Source organism: Borostomias antarcticus (genome assembly GCF_949987555.1).
Source record: "Borostomias antarcticus genome assembly, chromosome: 21".
Classification (NCBI taxonomy): domain Eukaryota; kingdom Metazoa; phylum Chordata; class Actinopteri; order Stomiiformes; family Stomiidae; genus Borostomias; species Borostomias antarcticus.
Genome location: NC_140254.1, coordinates 14630236 through 14645235, shown reverse-complemented (window position 1 = coordinate 14645235; position 15000 = coordinate 14630236). Strand labels below are relative to the sequence as shown.

General features: G+C 48.6%; 2 protein-coding genes across 2 annotated transcripts in view; one reads left to right on the top strand and one right to left on the bottom strand.

The window, feature by feature from the left end:
• col9a2 (procollagen, type IX, alpha 2) overlaps positions 1–1608 on the top strand; it is a gene marked incomplete at both ends in the record, with an annotated part of 16139 nt that extends 14531 nt beyond the window's left edge. The window contains 3 exons of the mRNA XM_084455768.1: positions 90–278; positions 1063–1140; positions 1403–1608. Coding sequence (XP_084311894.1) covers positions 90–278; positions 1063–1140; positions 1403–1608 — 473 coding nt within the window. The remainder of the gene's footprint in view (positions 1–89; positions 279–1062; positions 1141–1402) is intronic.
• Positions 1609–4581: 2973 nt separating this feature from the next.
• col16a1 (collagen, type XVI, alpha 1) overlaps positions 4582–15000 on the bottom strand; it is a gene marked incomplete at both ends in the record, with an annotated part of 84245 nt that continues 73826 nt past the window's right edge. The window contains 19 exons of the mRNA XM_084454953.1: positions 4582–4775; positions 4967–5044; positions 5457–5630; positions 5830–5893; positions 6033–6227; positions 7703–7747; positions 7839–7874; positions 8013–8102; positions 9343–9393; positions 9484–9537; positions 9905–9958; positions 10758–10802; positions 11452–11496; positions 11656–11709; positions 12053–12115; positions 12372–12434; positions 12585–12620; positions 14371–14424; positions 14526–14570. Coding sequence (XP_084311079.1) covers positions 4582–4775; positions 4967–5044; positions 5457–5630; positions 5830–5893; positions 6033–6227; positions 7703–7747; positions 7839–7874; positions 8013–8102; positions 9343–9393; positions 9484–9537; positions 9905–9958; positions 10758–10802; positions 11452–11496; positions 11656–11709; positions 12053–12115; positions 12372–12434; positions 12585–12620; positions 14371–14424; positions 14526–14570 — 1440 coding nt within the window. The remainder of the gene's footprint in view (positions 4776–4966; positions 5045–5456; positions 5631–5829; positions 5894–6032; positions 6228–7702; positions 7748–7838; positions 7875–8012; positions 8103–9342; positions 9394–9483; positions 9538–9904; positions 9959–10757; positions 10803–11451; positions 11497–11655; positions 11710–12052; positions 12116–12371; positions 12435–12584; positions 12621–14370; positions 14425–14525; positions 14571–15000) is intronic.

Below are 15000 nucleotides of genomic sequence, written 5' to 3'. Positions count from 1 at the left end.
GTGGCATATAATTGAGGAAAAACAGCACCCTTCATGCGAGCTTGTGCAAGGTGGTAGAACCAAGGCTGTCCCTCCTCTCCTCCGTCCAGAGAGGCTGGCGGCGGTGGCGGTGAGCGCCAAGCGGGCCGTGCTGGGCGGAGCCGGTGTCATGGGCCCGCCCGGACCCCCCGGACCCCCTGGAGCCCCCGGACCGCAGGGTCCTCACGGCCTCACCGGCGCCCGCGGCATCCCCGGAATATTCGGCGCCTCGGGCCAGATCGGCAACACCGGACTCAAAGGTATTAATATTAATACATCCATGAGACGAGTTCTATTAATACATCCATGAGACGGGTTCTATTAATACATCCATGAGACGGGTTCTATTAATACATCCATGAGACGAGTTCTATTAATACATCCATGAGACGGGTTCTATTAATACATCCATGAGACGGGTTCTATTAATACATCCATGAGACGAGTTCTATAAATACATCCATGAGACGGGTTCTATTAATACATCCATGAGACGGGTTCTATTAATACATCCATAAGACGGGTTCTATTAATACATCCATGAGACGAGTTCTATTAATACATCCATGAGACGGGTTCTATTAATACATCCATGAGACGGGTTCTATTAATACATCCATGAGACGAGTTCTATTAATACATCCATGAGACGGGTTCTATTAATACATCCATGAGACGGGTTCTATTAATACATCCATGAGACGGGTTCTATTAATACATCCATGAGACGGGTTCTATTAATACATCCATGAGACGGGTTCTATTAATACATTATTCTAAGGGTTACTGTAGTCTACATAAGGGTGCTCTAAGAGTTACTGTAGTCTACATAAGGGTGTTCTAAGGGTTACTGTAGTCTACATAAGGGTGTTAATAAGGGCTATTCTAGTCTACATAAGGGTGTTAATAAGGGATATTCTAGTCTACATAAAGGTGTTCTAAGGGTTACTCTAGTCTACATAAGGATGTTCTAAGCAGCAGGTTGTTTTGGTTTGTGGTACTGACTCATTCTCTACCCCTCAACCCTAACCCCCTCCCCCCCAGGAAAGAGAGGAGTGAAGGGTGATAGAGGAGATCCTGGTCGCCCACATCCAGGCCCCCACGGACCACCAGGGATACCAGGTGAGACTGCTGCACATAGTCAAGTACCACACAAGCACTTAGCCAGTAGCTCAGACCACAGCTTGAACAAGCACATGGAAACAAGGAAGGAGACTAAACCCTTCTCTTCCTACACCTCTACCTCTCCCTCCTCCCCCTCTTCCTCTTACTGTCTCCCCTCCTCCCCCTCTTCCTGTCCTCCTCTCCCTCTTCCTCTCTGCCATCCTCCTCTTCCCCCACCTCCTCCTCTTCTGCCTCTTCCTCTTCTCCTCTTCCTCCCCAGGTCCTCCCGGTATCGACGGCGTGGCGCGGGACGGCAGGCCGGGCGAGCGGGGTCCCCAGGGCTCTGCAGGAGAGGCAGGTTTCCCCGGTAAGGCGGGGCCCTCCGGTCTCCCCGGGTTCTGCGAGGCGGCGGCATGCCTGGCGGCCTCGGCCTACACCTCCCCCAGGCTACAGGACGCCGCCAGGGTCAAAGGGCCCGGCGTCTAGAGACACATCTCTCCACCAGCCACCCAGAGAGAGAGAGAGATAGAGAAGGAGAAGGAGGAGAAGAGAGAGAGAGAGAGAGAGGAGGAAGATAGTGAAGTCGCTTTCCTCAGTTGGACACCATCAAGAGAGTGAGGACCGGGGGTGATATTACGGTGACTGACGTTGCCCCCCAACCCCCCCCACCACCACCACCACCCACCCATCCCCCCAGAACGGACGACCTTCAGTACTAACTGTTTGGAGTCTCTGTTTGCAACAACACCCCCCCGACACACACTTTGAACACACCCCTATCACCGTGACAACAGCCACTCACAGCCACCCACTGTTTCTGAATTAACAAGCTCTGGTCCAGGGTTGGTGGAGGTCACTGTCAGTCACGCCCGACTGTCCCACCCCCCTACAGGGATACCTAAGACGTCATCAGCAGGCGCCCTGGACAGAGCACAAGCTGAACAATAGGAGTCCGATGATTGGTGCTTTTTCTTTTGTATTGTGGTCACTTTGAATGGTATTGTTTTATATCCGCAATATTGATTTCTAAATCCTTTGGAGATGAAAGAGTAAGTTATACCCCACCCCTTCCCCTTTCTACGTCTAAAGTGATGCCTCAACAAAATGTACAATCAAGTACCAATAAAGTATTGCAATCTAAATTAACACTCAATACTGTAAGTTTGTAAAATGTAGAACTGAAGCCCCATCACCTGTAAGCTTGAGTGAAACCCCCCTTTTTTACCTCACATGTACATTGCCTGTCCCCTTTCTTCTTCCAAAACCTCTTCCTTGAGACTAACGACTAGCTTTTACTCTTCCTCGTTGCCTGGCAACAGCATACCCCGATGGACACTCCCATCTCCCATAATTCAGTGCTGTAAATCTTTGTAAATGTGTGTTGATTATTTGTAGAGAAGAGGATGGGTTTCAATATGAACCGACAAAACCCTGTGTTAATGAACTTAATTGGCAATAAAGTGTCAACGTTGCTCCAGAAACAAACTGTTTATTTCTACACAAATCAGTTGCAGTTAGAAATGTCTATGCCACTGTCAACTTCCACAGATATGTCAACGATTTTCTAAGACCAGGGACTGATTATTTTCATTAACAGAAACTATTTATTGTTCTTTATATGATTCATCTGTAAAGAGAAAAAGCTTTTCTTTTTCCTGGTTGTTCAGGTCAACCCGAACCAATAAAGAGGAAACGTTTTGTAAAACTGAATGTTCTCCATCGTGTGAGGAAACGGGTCCCGCCTCGCTCAGTCCTCAGCTGGCTTCCTTCACTTTCACTCCTATTCTTCTGCCGTATCCAACCCAGTATATCTCTGTAATAAAATCTCACATGCCCAAAGCTGCCCATGTTCAGCTTGTCAGACTTTCTTTCAAATACAACTTAGTGAGAGAGACAGTCTGAAAGAATACAGACCAAAGTGGCTCGAAACCCGACACCAGATGCCATGAACATCCGCCAGATGCTCAACATGTCTGGAATGTATTTTGCATTTAGTGAAGCCTCTGTGTTCTTGTTTACTAAGAAGACCACAGCAGCACACAGTTCTGCTTTAAAAAACTTTAATAGCTATTTTCTGAAAAGTTTGATGAAAAAACAACATCGTAGGGCACATGAGGCTGGCGTTAGTGGCATCAACACACACACACACACACACGCACGCACGCACGCACGCACACACACACACACACACACACACACACACGACAGACATGACTGGTGACATTGATGCACAGATTAATATAATTTCCTTTTTCCACTTAAAAGCATTAGTGGTCTTCAGGCATGCGTTAGCTACAGTACCAGCATTGTATATGGAGGACTCAGTTCAAGTTTATCTTTGGAAAGAAAGCACTTGATGATGCAGGAGTGTGTTCTGGCTGTTTTAGAGGCGCTTAGTAGAGCTTAGTAGAGTACTGGGCCAGTGATGTTATAGCATGAAAATGACACTGAAGCTGGGTCAACCCCAGAACAAAATTAGGGCATCACATTAGATCACATCAAATCGCGTTTTGTTCATAGATGATTTGTTTCACATAAAACTTGTCTAACACACATTTTAGTTTTGTAGAAGAAACTTGACAGTTCACCATAACAAACAGAAGGTGAGCCATGCAAACGGCAATGTCGAAACAAAATAAAAGTACAAAAAGCCACTATATATAAATATAAATATGTACAAAACAGGCACTCTGGTTGGTTGGGAACAAAGGCATGTGTACATACAAAGGTTTGGTGTTAGTCAGTCTCTCACTAAAACTGGTGAGAATATTTCTCCATGGGAAATAGGCAACAGTATCTTCACGTATATGAATTAAATGCAATTAAAGATTTGGTGGAATGCAAGATGACCAACAGGTGTGGATGTGAAGCAGATATGCAATCTGTTCCTATGGCTTTCAATGGAAGCAGGCCAAAGTAGTTGGAACAAGTTAAGTAAAGTTAGAACAGCTGCCTATTACTCTAACAGGCACATTAATCGGTCATGATGAGTACAATGGTCATGAATCTGCAGGTAGTTCTTGTAGTACCAACATGCTCAAGGTGGTTATTCAAAAGAGAAAACTGTACACACAGACTTATCAAACATATTCAATCAGCCATCAACAAAATGATGTGACATAGGAGGCCATACTGATATACATGAAGGAGAATTGAGAGAATTGAGAGACAGGTAGATGATTTGGAGAGAATAGCTAAAGGCATTGGCCGCTGTCTGAGAGGGGTCCTTCCTGTGCATATGGGTTGTCTACACAGGCAGTAGAGTGGGCAGCTATAAGACATGTGTTCAGGGATCTTTCGATCTGAACTTTTGGTGCTCCAGCATTCTTCCTTGTAGGATGACGAAAAGATCTGCAGATATCAGGATGGTTTTAGGCTTGGTCTCCGCTCTCTCCTGTCCCCTCTCTAGTCTCTGCTCCACTTCCTCCATCTCTCTCTCTCTCTCTCTCTCTCTCTGTCTTACCAAGGGCCCTTCACGTGCGGGCCCTTGGGGCTGTACTCCACTTGGTGCGTCATACAGTTGGAGGGATCACACCTGCCGTCTTTCCCTGAGTTACCGGAAGGTCCTGGGGGGCCAGACACCCCCGGGATCCCCTGCTGTCCCATGGAACCTGGGGGCCCCGGTTTACCATAGCCTTGGGCACCGGGGATTCCTGTGGGGGATATACAGAAGGGGCAGAGAAGGGCGGGAGAGAGACCGATAATTGATGAAGTTCAACAGGAAGTACAGAATTAGAGTCTGTACTTACTCACTGAAGAGGTACAGGATTTTCTATACATACAGTAGAATACTAGGGTTTGTTTCTGAATACCATCACGCTCAGAACAAAGCCCAGGTTCTTACCTGGGGCCCCTGGAGGGCCTGAATCTCCCATCTCTCCAGCTCCCGTATCTCCCTTTACTCCCAGGGGCCCTCGGGGACCTGAGATTAGCATAGAGATGGAGATGAGCATAGAGATTGAGATTATAATACAGATTGAGATAAGGATAGAGATTGAGATTAGCATTGAGATTGAGATTATAATACAGATTGAGATGAGGATAGAGATTGAGATTATAATACAGATTGAGATAAGGATAGACATTGAGATTAGCATAGAGATTGAGATTAGCATTGAGATTGATGTCAATTATATCAATCACTGAGATTGAGGGCATCATTGAGATGAAACATCATTAGCAGAAAGAGCTAGTGGGTATCATGCGAGTCACTGACATGAGCAGCGCTGATAGTAAACATCAGATCAGGTAACTTGCAAACTTTCATGGCTGTCTGTAGCCGTTACGTAACGTACAGATGATGTCATAGTGTCCAGGTAGCAGTCCTGACTCACCAATGGGGCCTATGGGTCCCTGCCGTCCCTCTCGACCGATCTGACCGGGCCGGCCGGGGATCCCGGGGGAGCCCATGCTGCCCGCAGTACCGTCCTTACCCGGTACGCCCGGTCGACCCGGCGACCCCACCGACACTGGGTGCTGCATCTGGGACAGGTAGTAGGCCATTCTCTCTGGAGGAGTAGAGACGTACACGATGAGAGCATACACACATACGGTAGGTCTACGCACACACACACATGCACACATGCACACACGCGCGCACACACACACACACACACACACACACACACACACACACACATACACACACACAGAGGACAGATGAACAGGAGCATCCAGATCACAGCGAGATGTAGGGGATTTTCTCACCATCAAAGATCTTGATGACCTGCTGGCGAATGAAGCTCTTGATGTCGTCATAGTTGACAACAGCCTACGGAGAGAGAGAGAGAGAGAGAGAATGATATAAAGTGATATTAAGATACAGATGTACCATAGATACTATATGGGAGGTGTAGGGGTGAGCGCATATGGGTTTTCTTCTGGGATTTTGGTATGAGATGGAGCCTCACGTCATTTCCAGGTGTGCCAGCAGGTCCGGGGCCTCCGGCCAGTCCAGATGATCCTGGGGACCCCCTCTCCCCCCGGGGCCCGGCCGGGCCCATGACGGGCCCCGCGTCCTTGGAGTGGTAGCCCCCCCCGCCTGGGAGCCCGGGCCGACCTCTCTCCCCTGGAGACCCGCGCTGACCCGGGGATCCTGCCTCTCCCTGGGGGAGGGAAGGAGGGAGAGAGGAAGGAAGAGAGAGAGAGAGAGAGATGATGATGATGATGAAGGTGTTACACGGTACATTTAACCGCAGTTATCTCATCCGGGAAGCCAGCAGGGTGGTGATGCCATCTAACCGCTGTCACCTTCTCGGTCGTTCCAAAGTCATCAAGGAAAGTACAACTGGGACAGGAGGAGAGAGACCTGCGGTGTGAGGACCGCTGCTCCTCCATCTCCCCCCCCCCCCCCCCCGGCCTGGGTAAACACCGCTGTAGAACCCCACAAACAAACAGGCTCTCTGAGGGAGAGACAGTGATTTATAGAGGACAAAGCCTCCCATAATGAAGGGCTGATGTTTACATGTCACCACTGGATACTGGTTGGAGAGAGAGAGAGTGTGAGAGAGAGAGAGAGAGGGGGGGGGGAGGGATGTGAGAGAAAGGGGAGAGATAGAGAAAGAGAGAGAGACATGTCACCACTTGATACCGGCTGGAGAGAGAGAGAGAGAGAGAGAGGATGTGAGAGAAAGAGGGGGAAGAAAGAGAGAGAGAAAGAGAGAGAGAGGAAGAGGCGCATCTCCACTCCTAATAATCCTCTCTAAGACTCTGTAGCTAAAAGGCCTGACAACGCTCTTCCTGTCTTGGTGACAGATAGCCTCATCTAGCCTGGCCCCTCTCACCGTTAATAGCATTATGGCTAGCAGCACAGAATGACTCTATCACAATATCCAGGGCTGCAGCAAAGCGCTAATGATGACTGCAGCCGGAGCTGCCATAGGCTGTGCTAGCAGGTGGTTGCCAGGTTCTAGGGGGATGTGAGGTGAACGGGGGAGGAGGTTGCCAGAGGGAGGGTCAGACTGATGGTAAACTGATGACGGCGTTAAGTGAGTGTGCTGACTAGGCGGAAGCGACAGAGCGTGTTCAGCACACGTCTCTGGCCTCGACTCGGGGAGGGGGGGCGCAGCTCAATAGGCTAGTGGCTTCCTAGTGTGACTCATCAGATGTAGGGTTTTGGAGATGAGCCTTGTCATTGGGTATATTACTGCCCCAATCAGTGGCGACGGGGATTCTCCCGGCCAATCAGATTCAACCCAGACTCCTCCCCTTCTGCTATCTGCGTGTTACCGTTTTCAAAGTCCTCTTCACTGCGTGAAACAACCTAGCAACCGCTCCGCCCCGAGACGATTGTGATTGGTTTAAAGAAATACAGCATCCCTTCTCCCCCCTGTCCCTGAATGCTAATGAGCACAGCCAGACCTTCCTCCAGCGCTGCCACATAGTAAACAAAGTGTGGAGATACGAGGTCTGGCCATGGGAGATTAATGGCTTCCTGTCGACGCCTCCTTTACTTACTTACTTCATCACGGCCAGCAGGCATACAGACAGTAGGACAGACAGACAAGACAGACAAGATAGCACATACCACACCACCGACGCACACACACCAACACACACCAACACACACGCACACACACACCTTCTGGGCCGGTTGTCCATTCTCTCCTGGTTGACCAGCTGCTCCCTGTGAATGTGAAATAGATCGGATTGGTCAAAGTGCACATGGTGATGATGATGATGATGGTGGTGATGATGATGCTGCTGCTGATACTCACATCTTTACCTGCTTCCCCGTCATTGCCTGGCTCTCCCTGGGAAAAGAGACCAATTACATTCAAATACATTACAGTACTTGCAAATAAACACTACATTTCACCACATAGTCATGTGGATTGGATTAGATTTTGGATGATTGTTCTCAGACTGGATTGTGGGTAGTGGGGACTGACCATCTGTCCTGGGTGTCCGGGCGGTCCTGGAGCTCCTCCCATCCCAGGTGGGCCCCTCTCTCCTGCCTGACCCTTATCCCCCTTTATACCCTGGAGAGAGAGAGAGAGAGAGAGAGAGAGAGAGAGAGAAGGGTGGAGAGAGACAGAGAGAGAGAGACAACATTTCTTATTTGTATATATCTGTATAATAATAAGTATCATCGCTGTTGTTTTTGTTTTTTGCTTGTTATTTAATTCAGTCTAGGCTTTGGTAATATTTACATACTGAGTATTTCCTGCCAATGAAGCGTGTTGGCATTTAAATGACATTTAAATTTAAGAGCTAGAGAGAGAGAGATAGAGGGAGACAGAGACAGAGACAGAGTGAATGAGAGAGAGAGAGAGAGAGAGAGAGAGAGAGAGAGAGAGAAGCAGAGTGAATGAGAGAGAGAGAGAGAGAGAGCAGTTTTAGCTCCCTATTCTCAGTGGGCTATCTTACACAGCCTTCTGTGTAAATGTGTGTGTTCAGTGTGATGTGTGTGTTCAGTGTGATGTGTGTGTTCAGTGTGACGTGTGTATTCAGTGTGATGTGTGTGTTCAGTGTGATGTGTGTGTTCAGTGTGACGTGTGTGTTCAGTGTGATGTGTGTGTTCAGTGTGTCATGTGTGTTCAGTGTGACGTGTGTGTTCAGTGTGACGTGTGTGTTCAGTGTGTGTTCAGTGTGATGTGTGTGTTCAGTGTGACGTGTGTGTTCAGTGTTCAGTGTGTGTTCAGTGTTCAGTGTGTGTTCAGTGTGACGTGTGTGTTCAGTGTTCAGTGTGTGTTCAGTGTGACGTGTGTGTTCAGTGTGATGTGTGTTCAGTGTGACGTGTGTGTTCAGTGTGATGTGTGTGTTCAGTGTGACATGTGTGTTCAGTGTGACATGTGTGTTCAGTGTGATGTGTGTGTTCAGGTTGACATGTGTGTTCAGTGTGTGTTCAGTGTGATGTGTGTGTTCAGTGTGATGTGTGTGTTCAGGTTGACATGTGTGTTCAGTGTGTGTTCAGTGTGACATGTGTGTTCAGTGTGACGTGTGTTCAGTGTGATGTGTGTGTTCAGTGTGACGTGTGTGTTCAGTGTGACGTCTGTGTTCAGTGTGTGTTCAGTGTGATGTGTGTGTTCAGTGTGACGTGTGTGTCCAGTGTGACGTGTGTGTTCAGTGTGATGTGTGTGTTCAGTGTGACGTGTGTGTTCAGTGTGACGTCTGTGTTCAGTGTGTGTTCAGTGTGACGTGTGTGTCCAGTGTGACGTGTGTGTCCAGTGTGACGTGTGTGTTCAGTGTGATGTGTGTGTTCAGGACGTCTCCTCTCACCAGTCCAGCTGGTCCCACTGGTCCCGGAGGGCCGGCCGTCCCTGGAGAACCCTGCACCAAGACAACACAAGAAAACACACTTCAAGACAGACATCTCTACTATATACACACACACACTGAGGTCAAAGGTCATGAACTCACCACAGGACCCGTGGGACCGGGTTGACCCTGAGCTCCTGGGTTTCCGGAATCGCCCTGGCGAGGTAACACACATTTGAGGTTAATACTGCACACAGACTCATCTCTCATAGATTCATACTGTACACAGACTCATCCCTCATAGGTTAATACTGTACACAGACTCATCCCTCATAGGATAATACTGACTCATCCCTCATAGGATAATACTGTACACAGACATCTCTCTTAGGTTAATACTGTACACAGACTCATCCCTCATAGGTTAATACAGACTCATCCCTCATAGGGTAATACTGTACACAGACTCATCCCTCATAGGGTAATACTGTACACAGACTCATCCCTCATAAGTAAAATACTGTACCCAGACTCATCCCTCATGGGGGTGTGATGTCTGCGTGGGTCTGTGGCGTAGACTCACCTCCAGACCTGGCCTGCCTGCTACACCAGGAGGTCCTGAAGGTCCCATATCACCCTGAGACAGGAGGAGGAGGAGATGAAGATGGAGGAAGAGAGGGAGAAGGAGATGAAGGAGGAGGAGGAGTAGGAGGAGGAGGGGAGGGAGATGAAGGCGGAGCAGGTGGAGGAGATGAAGGAGGAGGAGGAGAGGGAGGATAGAGGAGGAGATGAAGGAGGAGGAGGAGAGGGAGGAGATGAAGGAGAAGGAGGAGATGAAGGAGAAGGAGGAGGAGATGAAGGAGAAGGAGGAAGATGATAGAGGGAGGAGAGGAAGAGCAGGGAGGAAGAGAGAGAGAGGAAGGGATACGGGAGGAAGAAAGAAACATACAGTATATAATTGAACACTAGTCCACACTTTTTTTTTGTCTTTTCTATAAACTATAATGCATACTAGCACTCAGTACACACTACAGAACACATTCTGACAGGATAACATCTGTATTGATCTGATACAGCACCAGATCAGAGAAAAGGAGAGAGAGAGGGAGAGAGAGACGGACAGAGAGAGAGGTGGGGGGGAGCGAGAGAATGAGAGAGAGAGGGAGAGAGAGACGGACAGAGAGAGAGGTGGGGGGGGAGCGAGAGAACGAGAGAGAGAGGGAGAGAGAGACGGACAGAGAGAGAGGTGGGGGGGGAGCGAGAGAACGAGAGAGAGAGGGAGAGAGAGACGGACAGAGAGAGAGGTGGGGGGGGAGCGAGAGAACGAGAGAGAGAGGGAGAGAGAGACGGACAGAGAGAGAGGTGGGGGGGGGGAGCGAGAGAACGAGAGAGAGAGGAAAGGAAGGAGACGGTCAGGGCGTGAGCTCCTGGCTGACCTTCTGTCCAGGGAAACCAGTGTGGCCTTTGATTCCTTTGAACCCCTGAGAGGAGAGGAGGGGAAGAGAGAGGCGATCAAAGAGAGCATCATTCAACAGGACAGCGCATCTCTCCAGGCTTCCAGAGCACGGACACGGACGTCTATCGAAATCACGAGATTGATTTGAACGTCAGCTTTCTGTCAGGCCGCGAGCGTGAACGAGAGTCACGCAGAGTTCGAGCACAGAGATAGAGGTTCAGACGAGGTCATCTAAAAGCGGGCGGAGGGTCCATTTAGCGTCCTTTTGCCCGAAAAGCGCTGACAGGGAGCTGGGGAGCGCCTCCTCCCCGCACGTCCGTGAAGCACTGCCTGGGGGTTTTGTTTCTATGACAACAATATCTTGACAGCGCTAGCATCGGCCCTTTTGCTTGTTACTACCCATTTGTTATTGGGCTACTATCTATTTATCACCGTACGCATTGTAAGCTTGTTAGCTGTGTAGTCAACCAGTTGTTAAGGTAGCGTTAAGTTAGCTGCTTAGCTACCTAGCGTACCAGGGTGACGAGTCCCCTCACATTTCACCCCCAGTCTTGGAATAGCGAGGAGACGTGGGTGAAGCAGCTTTACTGGAATAAGTACTCAGAGAGCTACTGTAACTGGATTTGGCACAGAGGTCTTGTAGAGGTCATGGAGGGGTCAAGGACAATACTCACTGGGATTCCTCTGGGTCCAGCTGGGCCTGCGGTTCCTGGATCTCCCTGGGGGAGAGAGAGAGAGAGAGAGAGAGAGAGAGAGAGAGAGAGACATTGTTGTAAGAGCTGTATGACTATGCTGATACACAGTGTGCCATGTGTATGTGTGTGTGCGTGTGTGTGTATATGTGTGTTTGTGTAGTTCACGTGTGAGGCCACTCTTACCCGCAGGCCTGGTTTGCCATCTTTACCATCCAGTCCTTCAATGCCAGGGGGACCCTTTATTCACACACACAGAGGCTGATGAGAGGGCATGTTCTTCTACACAAACAATCTCACAAACACACACACAGATGCAGACAGACAGACAGACAGACAGACAGGCAAGTAGACAGACACACAGAGTGATAGACAGATAGAATGAAAGACAGACAGACGGACAGACAGACAGGCAGGCAGGTAGACAGACAGACAGACAGACAGACAGACAGACAGACAGACAGACAGACAGACAGAGACAGACAGACAGACAGACAGACAGGTAGACAGACAGAGATAGATAGGCAGACAGACAGGCAGGCAGGCAGACAGGCAGGCAGACAGACAGGCAGACAGATCCTACCATCAGCCCTGGAGAAGCAGGGGATCCTGGTGGACCCTGAGAACCCGCTGCTCCATCATTACCCTGAAAGAGAGGGAGGGAGGGAAAAAAAGAGCGAGAAAGAGGGAGGGGGTGAGAGAGAGAGAGAGAGAGAGGAAGCAAGAGAGAGGGATAGAGAGGGAGAGAGAGAGAGAGAGAGAGAGGGATAGAGAGGGAGAGAGAGAGACAGATACATCAATGAAATACAAATCTCTGTCATTTCTCGTTCATCCCCCATGATAACTAAAGTCCAACAGAGGTCGTCACACACAGATCATAACTCAGTAGAAAGTGTTCTTACCTTTTCTGCCTTGGGCCCTGGGGCACCATCTCTACCTGCTTTACCAGAGGATCCTGGGGGCCCCTGAAAACACACACACACACACACACACACACACACACACACACACACACACACACACACACACACACACACACACACACACACACATTATAGATTACAGCTGATTAGGGAGCACACACAGAAAGGATTCTGCTTTGAGTATTTGCTCACCTGAGGCCCAGGAAAACCTGGCTGCCCTTGGAAACCCTACAGAGATATACAATAGAGAAGGTTAAGCATGGCTGTGTGTGTGTGTGTGTGTGTGTGTGTGTGTGTATATATATATATATATTATGTGCAGGGTTCTAAGGTGCAACCATTTTACTCGCATTTGCGACTAAAAATAGTTTTGTGCGATCAGAAAAAATCATTTAGGAGCACACTGTGCGAGTACTGTTTTCAACTATTTCACTCGCATTTTTTGCCTAAAATAAATCCATGCAAATTGGATCAAACTAGTCAAAGTTTCGCGCACCCGTATACAAAACTACAAGTCCCACAACTTTTTTATTTTATTTTTTATTAGTCCCCCGACTGCAACCTGCAATGTGCAGAACTCTCATGATGACGCGCGATGACAGTTCAGCTGCCCTCACTCAAAAACGACTGTGCAGACGCCGAATGCCCCTGCCAGTAACATTAACAAAATGAACAAAATGAAGCCCATTCAATCGTATTTTGCCCGGCAAAGTGGAACCAAGGAGAGAGAGGAATTCGGTGAGGCCGGGGGGAGTCGAATCAACTGTCACTCAAATCTTTGTTTACACAAAGTTCGATTAGATTCAACATTGCACCGTAGCCTACCAGTAACTTAGGATCCACATCAAAACGCAATGAAATGCCGACATCGTAAAAAGTGTTTTCCTGAAATGCATGTTATAACGATCCAATGACATGTTCCTTTGCATCTACATTAAACTTAGCTTTTCCACGGATTTTACAGTTTTTGAATGATAAAAATGGGCTTTCTTCCCATGTTTTTTCACGGCACCAGCAGCTATGTTTCATATCCCTGCCTAAGTTCACAAAGCATTGTGTGAATTTTCATCTACCCCTTGGTTTCAAGTCAGCATCTGAAAACCCTCGTTTTGGAGGACTGTTTGAACGTCCACTAGCCCTCGATATGCTCCCTAGCCCTAGAAGCTAAAAGGAATGAGACACACTAGGCTACCCTATGCGTGAACGAGCAAAATGTAGGGGTAGGGTCAAGGGCTGGGGCTAAGGGGGGGTATTGGGATTGGGCCAGTCTTCATTAGGACCAATGAACATTATGAAGTGTGTGGGAATAGTATAGTCTTCATTAGGACCAATGCACATGATGAAGTGTGTGGGCATAGTATAGTCTTCATTAGGACCAATGCACCTGATCAAGTGTGTGGGAATAGTATAGTCTTCATTAGGACCAATGCACTTGATGAAGTGTGTGGGAATAGTATAGTCTTCATTAGGACCAATGCACCTGATGAAGTGTGTGGGAATAGTATAGTCTTCATTAGGACCAATGCGCATGATGAAGTGTGTGGGAATAGTATAGTCTTCATTAGGACCAATGCACCTGATGAAGTGTGTGGGAATAGTAGGCTATAGTCTTCATTAGGACCAATGCACATGATGAAGTGTGTGGGAATAGTATAGTCTTCATTAGGACCAATGCACCTGATGAAGTGTGTGGGAATAGTAAAGTAGGAGAGGATGAGAGCTCCTATGGTGAGCAGGTTATTATTGTTTATTGTTGTTGGCAGTAGACCTAATGTGTTTGTTGCTAATAAAAATGTGTTACTGTATTTCAAATTTTCCCTTGCGCTCCTAAATTTATTTCTGTGCTCCTAAATTTTTTCATTTAGGAACACATGTGCTCCTAGTGAAAAATGTTAGCTTAGAGCCCTGATGTGTGTGTGTGTGTGTGTGTGTGTGTGTGCGTAAGCGTGTGCGTGCGATCTTCGATCCAATCATATACCGGTTCTCCCTTAGCACCGTCAGAGCCTCCAAGTCCTGCTTCTCCCTTGGGCCCCTGAGAACACACAGCGAAGCAGACATCAAACCCGACGCAACACACAGCTCTGAGTGCACCTGTGGTCTCTAGTGAGGAGCGAGAAATCATAAAACACTGACCGCCGGCCCCGCCATGCCCTGGTATCCCGGCGTTCCCGGTGGACCCTGTGGTGCGGAGGAGAAGACAGGGTTGGTGGTGTTGAGAGAGGAGAAGACAGGGTTGGTGGCATTGAGAGAGGAGAAGACAGGGTTGGTGGTGTTGAGAGAGGAGAAGACAGGGTTGGTGGTGTTGAGAGAGGAGAAGACAGGGTTGGTGGTGTTGAGAGAGGAGAAGACAGGGTTGGTGGTGCTGAGAGAGGAGAAGACAGGGTTGGTGGTGTTGAGAGAGGAGAAGACAGGGTTGGTGGCGTTGAGAGAGGAGAAGACAGGGTTGGTGGTGCTGAGAGAGGAGAAGACAGGGTTGGTGGTGTTGAGAGAGGAGAAGACAGGGTTGGTGGCGTTGAGAGAGGAGAAGACAGGGTTGGCGGTGTTGAGAGAGGAGAAGACAGGGTTGGTGGTGTTGAGAGAGGAGAAGACAGGGTTGGTGGTGTTGAGA